At 32.2% G+C, this 18604-nt stretch overlaps 1 protein-coding gene and 1 pseudogene across 10 annotated transcripts; one reads left to right on the top strand and one right to left on the bottom strand.

The window, feature by feature from the left end:
• Nucleotides 1–434: 434 nt before the first annotated feature.
• Nucleotides 435–17109, bottom strand: LOC114191492. 10 transcript variants are annotated; one of them, XR_003605947.1, is made up of 13 exons: nt 16509–17105; nt 15311–15385; nt 14102–14174; nt 13453–13503; nt 10395–10485; nt 9383–9499; nt 9179–9296; nt 8988–9055; nt 8143–8357; nt 7786–7924; nt 6453–6515; nt 3418–3445; nt 2580–2900 (listed from the first exon to the last, which is right to left on the bottom strand). XR_003605947.1 is itself a non-coding variant. In XM_028080677.1 (7 exons), exons 2-6 carry the CDS (start codon nt 6300–6302, stop codon nt 1761–1763), a joined length of 366 nt encoding a protein of 121 aa, XP_027936478.1. In that variant the 5' UTR covers nt 6303–6357; nt 6453–6939; the 3' UTR covers nt 435–1189; nt 1723–1760. The 10 variants fall into 10 exon arrangements, 1 of the variants encoding a protein (XP_027936478.1); XR_003605949.1 differs by having other exon boundaries at nt 2580–2710; XR_003605952.1 differs by having other exon boundaries at nt 2580–2703.
• On the top strand, nt 597–1227 carry LOC114191490 (annotated as a pseudogene).
• Nucleotides 17110–18604: the final 1495 nt, after the last annotated feature.

Raw genomic sequence — 18604 nt, 5'->3', positions numbered from 1 at the left:
ACACTTTGTATACCATTATGTGTAAAGAAACAACAATTCATCATTTACACAGTGTAATCTGAATAAAAAAAAAATCAAATTACGAATATGAACTATATATAGTTATATTTTGTACAATCTTCTAAATGTTATATTAGTTTTATATTTTGAAAGATAGTTTATTATATAATTTGAAATTGTGAATATGAACTATACTTAAGTGTTTGTTGATATAATTGATAGGGTTTACACTATTATTTAATTATTAGTTCTATGAAAAATATATAATGAATACGATTTCCTACTTGATATTAACACTATCAAAATTCATATATAACATTATTTTAGCATGCGTAAAACATAATATTAGCAATTTAATTATTCATAAAAATCAAAGAAAAGTATTAGAGTGGTACATTTGGTGAAAGTTATTAATAAGGGGTTGGATCCTCTTATATCTAAGTAAAGCCCCAGTGAAACACACTATATTTGAATGTGGTGTTGAAGCAATTTCGTTTTCATTCAACACTGAGTCCTTGACTTAAATATCACATCTAATAAGGAGGAAATAAACTAAACACGGTGGTACTGTCATAAATATAAACATTCTACGGCAAATGATGAAAGAGCTGCTCAGTAGCACAAAGAGCAAGAAGGGAATGGAACATACAGTGTTGAACCAAATCAGAGATGTGTCCCACTTAGCCGAGGATGTCATCGACGCATTCGTAGCCAAAGTTTCCATTTACAAGAGAAGAACCATTCTGGGGAGGATGCTCCGTGGCTTTGGCCAAGCAAGGTTGCTTCGAGATGTAGCAGAAAAAATAGGCAAGATCAAAGCCACTCTCAACGAAATACGCGACAACAAAAGCAAATATGAAGCTTTCAAAGAAAGCAGTAATCAATACGCAGCAAAAGAAGAGGAAGAGGAGAAAAGGGCGAAATCAGTGCAGAAGATAAGAAGAAATGTGGAGGAAGATGACGTGGTTGGCTTTGTCCAAGACTTCAAGGTTGTCATCAATCGACTCCTGGAAGGTGGTTCAGATCGTAACGCTGTCTCGATCATTGGCATGGGGAGATTGAGGTAGACCACCCTTGCCCGAAAGGTCTATAACAGCACCCAGGTGAAGCAACACTTCAAGTGTCGTGCGTGGGTTTATGTGTCAAACGAGTGCAGAGTTAAGGAGCTTTTGCTTGGCCTTCTTAAAACCTAAAAGAAATAAACATAGCTCTTATTTTCAGCTTTAACTTTAAAGTAATTTATACACCCAAAGAAAAACTCGTCTAAACATAACCTATATGGTAACAAATGCAGAAATCAATATCAGCAGTTCTGAAGATAAATGCTCAATGTAATAATTCAGTAACTTTCTGAACTCCAATCTTCTCAAATTCAACACATCAGATCTTGCTATCAGTAACTTCCAAATAGGAGATGAATGAATGTGGAAAATAAACATTTTTCAAACAATCCAGACTGCTCAGGGACGTAGAAACCACAACAGAAAAAGACAATAACAGTTTGTTTGCCTCCTCACCAAATCAAAATCTGACAGTACTAAGCATCACTAAACAAAAACTGCTACTACCCATAAATAAAGCAGTAATATGAAGTATTTTAAAAAGTAATATCGAATAAACAAAAAAACCTATATCATTCAAAATGTGCAATAGAAGATATAAGACAAAAACTTTAACTAATCATCCTATAAATAAAATTATAAAGGCAATAGAAGCACTAACAGTGTTTCAAACCACCATCACCACCTCTCTCTCGTTGTTCAAAGAATCAGAGCATGGAAGAAGGGACGAAGGAACACCAAAATCAAAATCAAGCATGGAGGGCAGCAACATGTCACTCCATCCATCGTCTCATCATTTATCTCCTTGATTGCCTCTTGTTAATGCAAAACAAATACACAATTACATCAATATATTTTATTCACGACACAAATTGCAACCAATTATTCCATATATTTCAAAATATCTAACTAGGAAGAAACTATTATGAGGTCCAAAACCATGAGGTTCCAATTCTAAAGTGAAGAATGCGTTTACATGTGTGTAGTATACTGAAGATTGGTTGGAATCTCATGTTTTTAAATCATCTAACAATTTCTCACTTAATAAAGCCAAGCATTTGAAAAGATGGAGTTAGATACTACCTCTGGATCTTTATTTTGTTTCACAACTACACACTTGGAAGCACTAATACTAGCACTTTTTAACAAGCTACGCGCACTATAGTTTGATCTGGAGGTTCCATTTTGAGTACCTGTCGCATCAGACCCCGGAACATTTTCAATATCGTTCTGTTGTTTACTTTCATCCTTGGGAGCACAAACTCTCTGTCTGCATAAAGTGAAATTGCATATAACTCCCACAGTACCATAGAAAAGGTTCACAAACTTGTCTACCAATCTCATCTAAGAAAAGACACTAATAAACTGGACATAAGATTAAAATCCATGAGTAATAACAAATATGAAACCAACGAAATCTCCAAAAAACAAGACAAATACTGTTTAATGTGTAAGTTGGTAATCCAATATTTGAACATGTTGGACAAGTTTGAACCAAATGTTTAACCAAGACTTGCCTAGGTAAGGAGACATGTTGTCTCTGCAATGGAGTGCTTTGTTCACTGTTCCCATAATGCTCCTTAAGATGTGCAAACGGTCTCTTGAACCGATCAAATAGCAAGGTACATAGAGTTTTTCTGGTCTAAGGGCTTGAAATGAGCAGGTCAGTCACAAAAACAGGTCAAAACAGGCTCAAAATTTGGGTTCAATGGTAAATGATTCAAGGTAGGCTTTATTTGGTCAAGTGGCTAAAGAAACAACAATGACCTAATATCATCTCAAGAGTTGCAATTGAAAACAAGCTATGTCAACTAGAGTCAATTGAAGTTCTGCCAAAATCTAGAAATCATGAGCGCATCACACACATAAGGAAACAATATGGCTCAAGTCTCACAAGGCAAAAAATGTCATACTGATCTAGAACTGAAGTTATCATGAAAAATTTACTATACTTAACAATGAATGATTGCATCAAAAAGTTTGAAATATCCAAACTTTAAAAGTTGGCAATGTAACATTATGCCCATGTGTAAAATCAGCTTAGGTAGCAAGAATAAGGCTCAAACATACTGTAACAAGTTTTAAAACAGCATGAGTTCAAAATCTAAAACCTGAACTCACCTTAAAACCAACAAAAGAAAGTCAAAAGTAAACTTAAAACCCAAGATCATCATGTTAGTAATTCAAGTTGGAACAAGAAATCAAAATATGGTTAAAAAAAGGTTTAAGTAAAAAAATAAAGAAACAAATAAATAAGATTACTCAAAGATAAAACAACATTACTCCAATAAGGTTAAATAATTATTGGTTCAAAACAAACAATCATAAAAACAATATAAAACCACTAATCACTCACCTTGTAATGTTGAATTTAAGACACCAAGCTACACCACAAATAAAAAACAATGAGTAAAACAGAACAATGAAGAAAGTAAAAGCAGGACAACTCTAAGCTATACATAAATCAACAAAAAATAATAAGAATCTGCAAGTAACAACAAAAGAAAGTTAAAACCAAGGTTAGATATCCACAAACAATAACAAAATAATAAAATCTGACTACGAATCTGCAAGTAACAAACTACATTTGAGTAAGAAATGAAAATTGCACTTTAAACAGCAAAAGAAATACTAAGCAAACTGTCCAACAAGTTTAAAACATAAAAAATGAACCTAAAACCAGGATTACCTACTCAAAATACAATGGAAATCACAACATCATATATGCAAATAGGAAATCTCAATAAAAAGGAAAATAGAACCATAATGTAACTCTACAAGGATCGTCTTCAAAAATTGGACTGCACTGCTATTAGTTACGTGAAAAAACCTATAACTCCTGTATGATCAAACTTAAAACCAAATCAAACAAAAGTGAAGTATTAGTTTAGTTAGTAAATTGTAGAAAGTCAGTGAAAAGTTATTAAAAAAGAGACATGCTAGTAAACATGTTAATAAAACTAAAACAACAAACCAAATCTAAATTGAGAACACTTTTAGGATCAAAAAATTGCTTTAAGAACCAGCCACACCATCGGTCAAATCTAATTTAACCCTAAAAGTGGAACAACACACCTAATTATACAAAAACCTGCTCTTGAACCTGTGATCGTCAGTGTTCCAAAAATTAACCTAAAAAATTCACTCTGAAGGGAGGTCACGCCTAACAACATTCGATGCAAATTAAGAAAGTAAAATATAAAAGTAAAGAAAAATAAAACCATTCAAATACAACAAATTAAGGAAACAACATACCACAACACAACACACAACTCAAAACTGAAAAACACACACCACAACACCCTAAGCACAACACTTCGTGTATCCTGAGCAAATTGTCAATAATCTCAACGTACAAACACATGGACAGATAGAAGCCCTACACTCTTGTACTAGGTGCCATTATCCAAAGCCTTGACCCCCTAAATCATGACACAACGCGCACAACAAAACAAAGGACACAACAAACAATTAATAAAACATAGCTGATAATACACAACACACGACAGACAACTCAAAACACAAAAATACACACCACAGCACCTCATGAACCATAAGCAAATTGTCAATCATCTCGATGTAAAAAGAATAAGTATGGACAAATAGATGCCCTATACTTTTGTATTAGGTGCCATTTTCGAAAACCCTAACACTTAAATCCCCCCTTACCCATAACACCCCCTCCCCCAAACCCCCACAACTGCTCAACCCTTAAATTCCCTAACCCCCCACCCCCCAACCCCACTCTTAAATCCCCCTAACACCCAACCTAAAAACCCTCCAACCACCCTCCCTAAATCCTTCTCTCCCCACCTCCTAAACCTTAAATTCTCGCAACCCCCACACCTAAACCCCCGTAACCACTACATCCCCTAATTCCTAACCACCACAAACACCACTGAATGCCCCTAACCCCTGAATTACCATAACTCTTTAATCATATATGACACGATGGATGATACACACGTCAGTCTGTAGCCGACAAACAAAACACAACACAACAGCATAACAATACAATATCACCCAACAGCAAGCAGCACAACAACACAACACATTAGCACACAAAAGCACAACGCACAACGCACAACAACACAACACATTAGCACAGAACAGCACAACAGCACAACAGCACAACAGCACAACAGCACAACAGCACAACAGCACAACAGCACAACAGCACAACAGCACAACAACACAACAACACAGTACATCAGCACATAAAAAGCACAACACACAACACACTAAATAACACATTAGTACATTAAGCACAACACACATTGCCCAACGCACAACACACAACAGCGCAACAGCGCAACAGCACAACAGCACAACAGCGCAACAGCGCAACAGCGCAACAGCACAACAGCACAACAGCACAACAGCACAACAGCACAACAGCACAACAGCACAACACACAAAAAGCACAACACACAACACACAACACACCTAATAACACATGACACAAAACTCAAAACACAAAATCACACACCATAACACTCCAAGCACACACCCCATGAACACTAAGCAAATTGTCAGTCATCTCAACAGCGCAACAGCACAGCAGCACAGCAGCACAACAGCCCAACAGCACAACAGCACAACAGCACAACAGCACAACAGCACAACAGCACAACAGCACAACAGCACAACAGCACAACAGCACAACAGCACAACAGCACAACAGCACAACAGCACAACAACACAACAAGTAATAACACTCAACACAACACACAGCTAATAACACACGACACACAACTCAAAATACAAAATCACACACCATAACACCCCAAGCACACACCCCAAGCACACACCCCATGAATCCTAAGCAAATTGTCAGTTATCTCAACGTATAAAGACTGAGCATGGAAAATACCCAATACTTTTATATTAGGCTTCTTTATCGTAAGCCAACCACCTAAGCATAACATTACTCGTATAAGGTCACACAATTATTAACTTGAAACAAATTGACATGAAAATAACATTAGATGACTAATCATTCATTGCTGCAATTGAAGAAATTGTTTGCCCTGGGGAGCCATGAGACATCAATGCCAATAAGGGTGGGTGCACATGAAAAAATAACGTTGGAAATACCCCGCTTAACGTATAATATGCATTCAGGCCACCAATCTACACCTTAAATAAAAAAACAATTCGAGAAAGAAAGTTTCATCATAAATAACATATACAACTAATTATATTTAAACGAAACTTACAATTGCTTTCCTTTGACCACATTTCAAAAGATATCTCACAAATCCTCAAACATCACATATGACAAAAAAATCAACCACTGGATAATGTTTAGAGAATAAATCCAATCAATAAAAGAAATCATATCTTTCAACTAAGAACTTAAAAATTTATATCAAAAGATGAATTAAATACCTTATTATTGAAGTTTCATCACTCATTTCTTGGATTGAAGCCATTTCCCTCTCATATCTCCAACTGAAAATAATTTCAAATTGAACAAAACATTAATAACAACAAATGAAACTATGGCTCAAATTTAAATTTTTTCTTAAACAATGAAAAATTAATATAGTTAAGATTAGTGATGCATGATAAATTTTACATAATAGTCGAATACTTTAAAAACAATTTACCTTAGGAGCTTATAATACTTGACCTTGTACTTCAGTAAAGTCAAAATGGATAGAAATAGAATAATTACTAGTAGAGGTTGAGAACCACAACCAACACAGCACACAATGTATAACACACAACACACAGCTAATAACACGCAACATGCAAAACACAACACACAACCCACAAGTAATAACAAACAACACAAAACTCAAAAACACACACCACAACACAACAAAACATAAGACAACTCAACAAAGCAGACAACACAAAACTATTAACAAAGAACACATGACACATGACACACGACAAAGCACACAACACACAACACAATTAATAACACACAACACACAAGTAATAACAAACAACACAACCCAAAACTCAAAAACTCACACCACACCACACCACAACAAAACATAACACAACTCAACAAAGCAAACAACACAAAACTAATAACAAAGAACACACAACACACAACAAAGCACACAACACAAAGCATACAACTAATAACACATAACACACAATACACAATGTAAAATAGAAAAACGCACACCATAACACCACACACTACAACTCATGAATCCTAAGCAAATTGTCAATCATCTCAATGTACAAAGACTGAGTATGGACACATGCTTTGTGCACAACACACAAAACATAACATAACACAACAAAGTAGACAACACACAACTAATAATAAAGAACGCACAACACACGACAAAGCACACAACACAATTAAAAACACACACCACCACACCCCCATGAAACCTAAGCAAATTGTCAATCATCTCAATGTACAAAGATGGAATATGTACACATAGATGTCCTATACTTTTGTATTAGACGCCATTATCGAAAACCCTAACCCCTAAAACATAGATGATAGGCTCTGTTCACAACGCACAAAACACGACGCACAGCGCACAACACACAACACCTCATTATACCTAAGCAAATTATCAATCATCTCAATATATAGAGACTGAGAATGGACAAATGCGCTAGTCTTTCATTAGGAGTCATTATCGATAACCAACCACCTAAGCATAACAACATTACTCATATAAGGTTAGACAATTATTGGTTCGAAACAAATAAACATAAAAACAACATAAGACCAATAATTAATCACCGCCGCTGTAATTGATGGAATTTTTTGCCCTAAGAAGCCATGAGACATCCATGAGACATCATGCCAATGAGGGTGGGAGCACACGAACAAGGATGGACAAATCATGTTCAAAGTATAAAATTGCATTCGGACCACCAATCTGCACCATAAATAAAAAGTGCATAAAATGTAATAATAAAAGTAAATTCATACAGTAATTACAACAGTGGACAACTTTATTGCCATAATTCCTTTACTGTATCTAAATAATTATCTTTTATGGAGAAAATTATGTTTTTTAGTGTTTCATGTGTGCAAGGACATTTTTTTATAGTGAATATGAAGTTGTGGTCCGAAACGTAAACTTGTATTTCTTACATAAATCTTATCTCAATTATATTGCATCCTTGTGATTTCCTCATCTGCTTAATTACATTCTTCCATATACAACCCTGCAATACCAAAATATTTTAGTTTGAAAGCAATAATAGCACTTACCTCACCAAAATCCAACCTATTATATCCACAACATGTAGAAAGGGATTTCTGTCGCTTGCATTAACCAATGTGACCGGTAAACTCACAGTCCACACCTATAATCACAAATTGGTCATTGAACAACTATGCAAGTTTCACGCCAAACAGTGCAGTATAATATAAAAGGACTCCGGTTAAAAGGGAATTTTACAAAAATAAACAACAGCAATACAATATGGTAGTCATATCATACGTTCATGTTCCGGCAAAGTAAAGAGAAAAGAACCCATTCAATTCAAGAATATAAAGTTAAAGATGAAATGAAACATTCTTCTTCTGGCAATGTAAAAGGTGATAGATGAAAAGAAAAAGAATTTGGAATGAAAGTGGTCCAACTGGTATGAGATATATGGGACAAACCACGTATACTACTCAATGCTCTACAGAAGTACTACAATGCTACCACCACAAATTTATCAAGATGCATTGCAAGAAAAGCACACAAGACATCATTCAATCGTATTACATAGACTTATACATATACATACATGAATAACATGAAAAGCGCCAGGCGAATTCCCCATATCCCAACAAACAAAGTTAGGATTATCTGAAAAGAGTGAGTTTATTCAAGATCGATAGGAACTCAGGTAGGAGAATAAAGATTGTTTTGTAATTGTCAATTATAATTTCTTTTTAGCCTGATAATTCAAAATACACAAAAAGAAAAGGATACATTAGATTACCTGTCAAAAATACCACGAGCCTTTGATCACCCGTGTCAATACAGCAATTATAATGAAATTCGTGCTTCCTTCAAAGAGAAATTGATGGCAGAACGATTTGAACAACCACTTTGTTTTATTCATTAAAAGAACAATAAAATATACTAGTCACTTCTTTGTTTATTACGAGAACAGACTAGAATAGTAGTTACCTTTTGAAATCAAGGAAAAGGTCAAAGTGCAGTAAAGAATAAGGATGCCGGAAAAATCAGTGACTTTGTCGAATTTGAGGAGCGCGGTGATGTCGAAAAACAAAAACTGATAGTCAATCTGAAAAATTAAACAAAAATAACTAAATGTTTGTGATGAACATCGGAAAATATATGAAATTGAAAAAAAAAATTGGGAATGCTTACAGTGACAAGTGCGGTGAACGCTAAGAAATGAGAGTCGACGAGAGTAGCCATTGTCTTTGTTTCTTCTTGAAAACAAAGAAGAAGAAAAAGAAGAAATGTTTGAAATCTCAAGACCGCCTGTAACCAATGGTTTGATAGGTGAAGAGTTAAATAACGCGCGCTAAAGTTTTTGTAATAAAGATATCGGGAAAGGTAAAAAAAATAATTTGGATTCAAGAAAAAAAAGGAAAGTTTTTACTTTATTTTATTCATATAACAAAGTAAATTTTCTAAAGTAGAAAAAATTGGAGTTAAAATGAATTTTAAATTGAAACAATAAATATTATAAACTTTTAATAAATAAAAAATGTATATTCTAAATAATATTGTATTAAAATTAATTAAAAATATTATAAATTAATAATTTGTTAATATAATAATTATATTAATAAATATATCATTTATGTATAATCGATTATAGAGAATATATATATATATATATATATATATATATATTCTTTGATAAACAAATTCTTTAAGGCTTACAGGTTAAAGACTATGAAATGATAATCGTGCGAGAAAATTGAGCTCATACTAACAGATTCAGAAAAATATATTGTAATTGTCATCATACATTACAATAACTGAGTGTGTTAATGATGGTCCTTCAAACTGGCTGATAAGAAATATATAGGAAGGTAAGGTAATCCATGAGATTGCAAAGAACTTACATCTTTTTTTTATAAGGCCAGTAAATAATTTACCTATAAAACAATGTACTGCGAGTATAAGAGCATGTCATTATTTAGATAAATAAGTCAACAAAAACTGAGCTTTTACCTAGGTAGCTAGATGCATCATTGACCCTAAAGACACCCTTTTCAATTAAAAGCACAATATATACTTTAATTCAGATAAGAAGCGGCAGTCTTTTCCTATCTTATTTTCTTTATACCATCACATATATTTAGCATCTAAACTATAAACCTGATTACTTGGATCTCTATTTCATAACCTTTGTAAACCTGTGTACCTGAGATTTATCCTATGGTTAGTCGGAAGTCCTCCAAATCCTGCAAGCTATTTCACGCACCAGTTCCAACTACATCCAAGATTTTGATGTCCTTCAAAGTTCAAACAGACTAATCAGTCAAGTGTTATGAAAAAAAAATTCTAAGACAATTTATCTAGTTAATATGACACCCACAATGTCTACCAATAACTAATCATAAATTGATACAGATTTATTTCTTATAAGTAATTGTTAAACCAGTTGAACAGTAATTGCTCAAACAAAAATGCTTATTGTAAGTGCTTATCAATCAAATGTCTCCAACTTTTACATCTTAGCAATCTTGCATGTAATGGTAGAATTGTGATTGGACACAGGAGAGTATCAGGGAAGCAATTACTGGCGCAACTCTGACCACCAAAGACAGTAAATTCAAAATCTTTCCAGCAACAAACTTCACTTCATCGCGCTTGCACATACCCCCATAATAAAAAAGATTCAATATTGAAAAGAAAGATGCAACCTTCAACAAAAACATGCAAGAATCGACGAAAACATGTAAAAACAAAAATGGCGAATTAAGAAAGGAAGAGGTTTATTTGGTAACAGGTAGATGGCGAGAAGAGCGATACCTACCAAATCTAAGCCCGACCATAGTGAGAAGATGGAACTAGTTTGGTGACAATCGAAATCGGACGACGATCGGTGAGAAGGCAACGAAGAGAGCTGGAGTAGGCGTGCGGTGTTTTCCGCGTGATGAAGAGAGGGAGACAGTGAAAAGGAAAGCCAATGGAGGGAATCGAGTGATACGAGCTTCTATAGTAGGAAAAAATGAGGGTGAGCTTTTTCAGGAGAAGGCTAGTGGGGGCTATGCGCAAGATTGAAATTGCAAGAGAGGGGAAATGAGTTCACCATGTCTAGGGCGTAATGGGTGGGTGTGAGAGTGAAATTGGAGAGGAAATAGCGCGAGGGTACAGGAGAAAAAAATAAATGAGGGAAATGAAATAGAAAGCGAAAAATTAATTATATTCAAGCTGTGTGTGTCCATTAGCCGACGCAAAACAAAATAAAAAAACTTAGTGAGAACTGGCCGACGCTAACTGGAAATAAATAACAAATCTCACCTAAAATAGCGTTGGTCAGTGCTCGCAAATAAATAATATAAGGTTTTCATTATCTTTTATAAATTATATGAAATTTAGCGTTCCTACACCGAAGCGAGGACACCAATCTTTGGTGGCTAAATCAGCCTATTCTTGTAGTGGTTTGAAAAATCGACAACCAAAAAGGGCACCATAAAATCAACAAAGCAAAACCATAATAGTAAAAAGAAAAAGAAAGAAAAGAAGAAGACGAAGAAGAGAAATTAAAATGCACAAAATTTCATGACATGTGTTAGAAAGAGCAAGAAAGTGGAGATCAGGTGAAGTGAAGCACAGGGTTGTACATAATTCAGAATCATACCTCTCTATCGACTTTTCCTTCTTTGTTTGTAATTCTTTATTTTCAAGGTTTTATGTAGGAAGATTTACTGGATCCATCCAAATTCATGTCTGTTTCTTTAACAGTATAAGGTTTAAAATAAACATGATTAAGAAACATGTGAAAACTTATTAAATGTAATTAATTATTCATAATTTATATAAAGTGGGTAAATTATTTTTGTAAAATTAATTTGTAGGTCTTGAACTTTTTTTTCTAATTTTTTAATACATACTTCAATTATTATTTTAACTGAGTGTATGAAATTTTATTTAATTTTAAATTAGGTCCTACCTTATTTTGTTTGATTCGTTCCAACTATATATAAGGGATAGTAACAATTGAATTAATAACATTAAGTTAATATATAAAATAAAATTATATTTATTAAAAATAAAGTAGACTAAGTAAATATATAAAATAATATTATATTTATTAAAAATAAAGTAGACTAAGTAAATATATAAAATAATATTATATTTATTAAAAATAAAGTAGATTATATAAAAAATAAAGTGCACTATATCTTAACTAGTTTCAATAGTTAAGATAATGCTAATAATAATTCACAAATTTATATATAATACCTAACTTTTTGTAAAATCATTTTCTAATTAAGATTATGTTATTAATTAGATAGTGCTATCATTATAAGAATTCTAATGTAATGACAAACTTTAATAACAAAAATATGTTTTGAAGATCAATTTCCTAACTAAATATCAATTTAGAGACTAATTCCTTGATAGCCAATATCATAATAATTAACATTAATGACCAATTCATAATAAAAACTATTTTAATAATCAATTTATAGACTAATTATAACTTTTTTAAAATATTTTAGTTATAAATAATTTCTAATTTATAAATTATTATAGTAACTAATTACTTTTATTACTAAAATCGGTTATAATTCAAGGATTTCTTTGAAGTGTTAAGTTTTTTCTTTTATTGTAAAATCATTTTCTAATAGATATGAACTAAAATTCTCGTACCATGTTCTAAGAATTTTGTAAAATCTTTTATATATATATAATATAGAGAAAAAATATTCTTAATTGTAGTGATTACGGAATAACCGCTACTGAAATTATTGGAGTCAGTTTTAATCGCCTTAAAGTAATTTTAAAAATTTATATTAAATACTTAACGACGGTTGTAACGACCTGGAAATTCAAGAATTTTAAAATTTAGAGACGATTGTAACCGCTAATAAGTTCAAGAATTTAAAATTTTAGAGACACTTATAACCACAAAGCAAGTTTGAAAATTTAAAAAAAATTAACGACAGTTCTAACCGCCACTAAGTTCAAAAATATATTAATAGTTGTAACTGCTAGTAAAATTATAGCTTCTTTCAAAAAAAAAAAAAAAAAAAAACCTAAAATCTATTTTTATAGTGTTTATCTACATTGTAATCAAATATATCAAATCATCAATCCTACAACAATCAAATCAATTAATTCAAATCATCAAAAGGATGCTAATATGGATGTAATTTTTCTAAAGTTCAATCAGGGATAAGTCATATAAGTATTACAACGACAGTGGTCATGTTTCATTTAACTACTCAGCTTCTATTATAGATAGATACCTTCAAATGGCAATTTGTTAACTTTAGGTATGTCCCTCCTATGCTCTGTCCCTGAAATGCCAAATCAAGATTCAAGAACAAACAAAAGAACTATTCACTATTTCATCCTCAACTATAAAGTTAGTAATTAATTAGTAATTATGATATATCTCTAATTAAGTTTCTCCTTTGAACAGTTGAGGTACACCTAACTAATAATACCCCAATTCCCACCACCAAACACGACCCAAAAATAGAAGGTTCTTGGGATCCTATGTGGAAGCTCCATACATATGTAATGAAAACAGAAATGCAAGACCAGTTTCCAGAAATATACCTCTCACATGCATACTTTTTTTAATGATTTCAAGGGAAGAAACATATATTTGGTTCATCACTAGATAAACCTGCTTTAGTTTAGCTGTATCTTTCATCTTTCTAACCGCACTAGGTTTCTATTTTAATGTACTTCGGCCTTTTTGATGAAAATGCAGTTCTATTTCCTTTTCGGACACTCCTATGTAATCCGTTATGTTCATTTTCATCTCGCTAATACATTCCTAATAAAGGAGCAACAAATAAATGGGATTAGCAAGTTTTGCATGAGTAAGAGAGCAACGATGGAATCCCTAGCCTTTGCTACTTCGCAGAAGCACATATCAGCAAGTACCTCTGATTCGCTTTCCTGTCCAAGTTTGCTAACCAGATACTTCAATAGCAACTGAACTGTCATCCTTCCCTCTCTGAAAGTTTACAAAGTCAAAAAGAAATTGAGTTTCATCACAAAAAGACAATTAAATTGCACTAGCCTTGCTAGCTAGATGCATGCACATACACATATAGTGGATAAAAAGAAAATAAAACTAGAAAATAGAAAATAGAAAAAGAATAGAGAAGGACCCAGTTGTTATAATTCTCAAATTAGAAACTTTAAGGTTTTCTATAATGGTGAAGAAGTAACAAGATATAGAGGTAATTTGAAGTTTTTTACCCCTTGAGACTTTATGGATTCTTCCCTGTATTCTTAAACCTAATTCACGCCCCAGGTTTAGGCTTTTACTTTTAATGTCCATCAATGACCAATTATGATGACTGACTAGTTTATGTTTTGGTCTGTTTACATGCCTTGTTTTCTTTTGTCTAACTTGCCTTGGATTAGGATAAAAATATTAGAATTCTCCGGAGTTTCTTACTTGTCAAGTTTGGAAAACCAAATAAGGGACCAACTCAGTTATTTCTCTATACAATCAATCTTTTTGTGCACGTCTTGGATGTGAAAAGTTAAGCCAATATGATTATTCTAACCCCTAACCATTGCATATACCTTCTGCCCATGAACAAATGTTCAAGGTGGCACCTTTCACTTTGTTAATTAATTATGATGATCTAATGAGCTTAGTAGTTATTAGAAGGTTGTGGCTTAAGCCTCTATGGTAATAAATAAGGTATCATGTATCCTCACGCATGTGTATTTTAATATCTTAATATCCTATCATTAAGTTAGTGATTCAAAGCTTTTCTACAGTAGATTTTTCTCCAATCTTCTCAGCTTGCAACTTCTATTATACTTATGGCATCATTTACTAGTAAGTCCTTTACAAAAACAACAATTCGTGCATCTTACCTATAAATCTAGTAATCTATTGGTGCTTTTCAGCCTTGCAAATAGCTTGTCATCACTCATTATGTAGGAAATGAATCTCAACAAATCAGAAAGCAAATTTTGTTTGCAACTAACAACTTGTAATATAATTTCAAGCACATAAAACTATCTTATTCTGACAAGTGAAAATCAAATATTCCTAAAAACCTGTAAACCATCAAATATAATTGGTAAATGGCAAGAAATAGCTTCACATTATGCAACAATTTTACTGACCTTCAAGCATCCTTAGAGATTTGTAGGAGAAAATGTTCACATCAGTTGAGCACACAAAAGAATGTAGTTTGAAAACTACAAGATGTAAAAAAAAAATGGTAGTGATAAGTTTGAGAATGACAATGGATGTTGCCAGATAACCTGTTTTATTTTTAAAAAATATATATTGGAAAGCATCCTCAAGGGAGAAGGGAATAGGTATCCTAGGGAGGACCAAAGCTTAGACGTGGGTGTTTCATTCCTAAACTAGGATCAAGTCAATTCTAGATAAAATTGTAGCTTTTGTATGATGATTCAATACCCATTTCAGCAATAGTAATTCACGCAAGTTAGATCACTGAATTAGCACTAAAATAAAAGAGACAGATTTTACCAATTGTACAAAGCTATATTTATTTTATTATCCAGTATTGATTATCAACATAAGTGAGAACTGATACACCTCTTATGTAAAATTGCAAGACAAACCATTCATCTAGTTTAGAGTTTAGGAAGATAAAAATAATCCATGCAAATTTTCACGAGGGTCATATTTAAAAAAGATAATAGTAAATAATGATTAATTCTACGAGTGTATATTGTGATAAAAAACACCAACACAAGTTACATCTGGTCAAGACTAGCTAAATAGAAATCGGGAACAAGCTCCTGGACGATTTCATTTGGTGGTTGTCAACATTCTTGCATTTTCTGCATGAGCTCGACAATCTTGCTAAAGTTTCCGGAATCATTATCGTAAACTTCATACACGTTTATTGGTGTGCGTAACGTTCATATTCTTCTTTGCTTATGCTAGATTTGTGGTCTTCCAGCCGCTTAGGATATTTTTCTGCTATTTCTTTGCTTAAGCTAGTCCTTTCCCTAGTTATTCCATGTGATGCAAAACGAAATGAAAAGAGAAACAAAAAATAAAGTGTGCTCCATTAATTATTTTCACTTAATTATTTATGTTTTGCTTCTTTGATATTTTTTTTTTAAAACCAAATGCTTTTATTTTTATTCTGTTTTTAACTTTCATTATTTTTCCTATTTCCATTCACATCATTATCGACCAATCTTTTTCTTTCTTAGCAAATGGACCCTAATGTCTTAAAATTTGGCAAGCAAGAGAAAGTGAACCAAAGCACAAATAATGTATACATACTGAACACTGATCAAGATTCAAGGGGGAAATCATAAAGTATATATAAAATTATACCTGTATCAACACTCATCTCTGCTCTTTGGCCATCTGATTGGAGGCTTATATCCATCTGGTGGAGGAACCAAACATTCTTTCCTCTAAAAAAATTATAGGGCAATGGCGTTCTAACAAAGTAAGCAGGTACATGCCATATTTTCTCCATCTCTGCAAAATTATGCATGCTTAATCAACAATGAAAAAATTTCAGCAAATCAACAATAGCAGAATCACTCCCTGCTCAAGCATCACGGTGGTTCTAACATTCATCCCCTGCAGCTTCAATGAGCTTTGCCCCGAAACCATAAAAAAACATGCATATCGGTAATAGAAATTAGGGTTTATGAGAAGAAACGATAAGCAATCGAATGAAAATCAAATTTGAATCGAAGAAAAAAATGTACAGAAGAAACAATCAACTTACGGAACGAAAAAAATGCTTAGAAAAAATAAATTACAAGAAGAAAAGAAGATGAATGACATCCATAGACTTGGAAGATACTTCTTCACGAAACAGAAGATGGTTGATGAGAAGATCACGAAACAGAAGATGGTTGATGAGAAGAGATGAATAGACGCGAAAAAAACGATTTAGACGCATAATACCGCATATTTTAAAAATAACAAATTCAAAATTTAAGCTAAAATATACTGGCGGTTTTAAAACTGACTATAAATGTTATATACTTTTTAAAATTCTTTTAAGATAACGACATTTTAATATAACTGCCACTAAAGAAGTGACGCTCGAAATTATTTATGTTCTAGTGACATATTTGAATCATAAATATTTTACAAAGAGTTAATACTGTACTTTTTTTTTAAAAAAAATTATATATATATATTAAATCATTTCATAGGTCCTCATTCTTATAGCAAAATCTCAAGTAGGTCCCCCATTTTTATTTGACTCAATTGAGTCTCTATTTTCGAAAATTCGTTGCAATTGGTTCCTTTCTGTTAGTTGATTAGTAATGTGCTAATTATGTGCCGCGTGTCAGCACGTGGTTTTTTTTATTTTTTTAAATTTTTTAAATTTTTAGTTTTTTTTATAATTTTAAAAAAAATTAAAATTGCTACGTGTCAATCTGACATTGTGCTACGTGGCAGAGATAGTGTGATGTGGCAGTGACAGTGCCACGTGTCAATATTGGATGTGAAAAGTCTCAATGTAGTCCCTGTATTTATTATTTTGTCTTAATTTGGTCCCAATTTTTTTAAAACTAAATCAATTTTATCCCTATATCAGATTTAATTTTTATATAAATTTACAATGGTATTTTTATTATAATTGATATTTTTAACAAAATTAAGTTAATTTAAATGTATATTTTGCATTGAACTTTATTTAAATATTGTTTCAAATATTTATATATCAATAATTTATAGAAAATGTTAGGATTGTTATAATTTTTTTTTTAATTTTATATTTGAATTTATAAAGTTTTTATTTTTAAAACAACTCAAACATTTATCTATAAATTATGAATATATAAATATTTAAAATAAAATTTAAATATATATTAGTGCAAAATATACATTTAAATAAATTTAATTTTGTTAAAAATATCAACTATAATAAAAATACCATTGTAAAATTTATATAAAATTTAAATTTGATAAATTAATCCAGTTTTAACAAAATTGGGACCAAATTGAGACAAAATAACAAATATAGGGACTGCATTGAGACTTTTCACATCTAATAGTGACACATGGCACTATCACTACGACATCACACTGTCTCTGCCACGTGGCACAATGTCAGATTTACACGTGGCAATTTTAATTTTTTAAAAAAATTATAAAAAAAAAAAGGTAAAAAAAACCACGTGCTGACACGTGGCACATAATTAGCACCGTTACTGTTCAACTAACGGAAAGGAACCAATTGCAACGAATTTTCGAACATAGGGACTCAATTGAGTCAAATAAAAATGGGAGGAACTACTTGAGATTTCGCTACAAAAATGGGGACCTATAGAATGATTTAACCTAATTAATAATTTCATGTTAAACTAGGTTTTGACCCGTGATGCATGGGTCTTTGTTTTTTTCTTTTTCTTTTTTAATTTTGTGTTAAGAAAAATAATTATTTTTTATTATATTTAAAA

This window comes from Vigna unguiculata, chromosome 7, assembly GCF_004118075.2.
Source record: "Vigna unguiculata cultivar IT97K-499-35 chromosome 7, ASM411807v1, whole genome shotgun sequence".
Lineage (NCBI taxonomy): Eukaryota > Viridiplantae > Streptophyta > Magnoliopsida > Fabales > Fabaceae > Vigna > Vigna unguiculata.
The sequence above is the reverse complement of the archived record's forward strand: the minus strand, read 5'-3'. Positions and strand labels throughout refer to the sequence as shown.

Excerpts from the sequence above, each read along its gene's own strand:
- LOC114191492 (XM_028080677.1), bottom strand. The coding sequence starts at position 6,302 with ATGTGGTCAAAGGAAAGCAATT. Across the intron at positions 2,704-3,417 it reads CTTAAATTCAACATTACAAG|ACCAGAAAAACTCTATGTAC; the intron begins GTGAGTGATTAG and ends TCAAGCCCTTAG. Across the intron at positions 1,875-2,254 it reads TCCGGGGTCTGATGCGACAG|GCAATCAAGGAGATAAATGA; the intron begins GTACTCAAAATG and ends CATTAACAAGAG.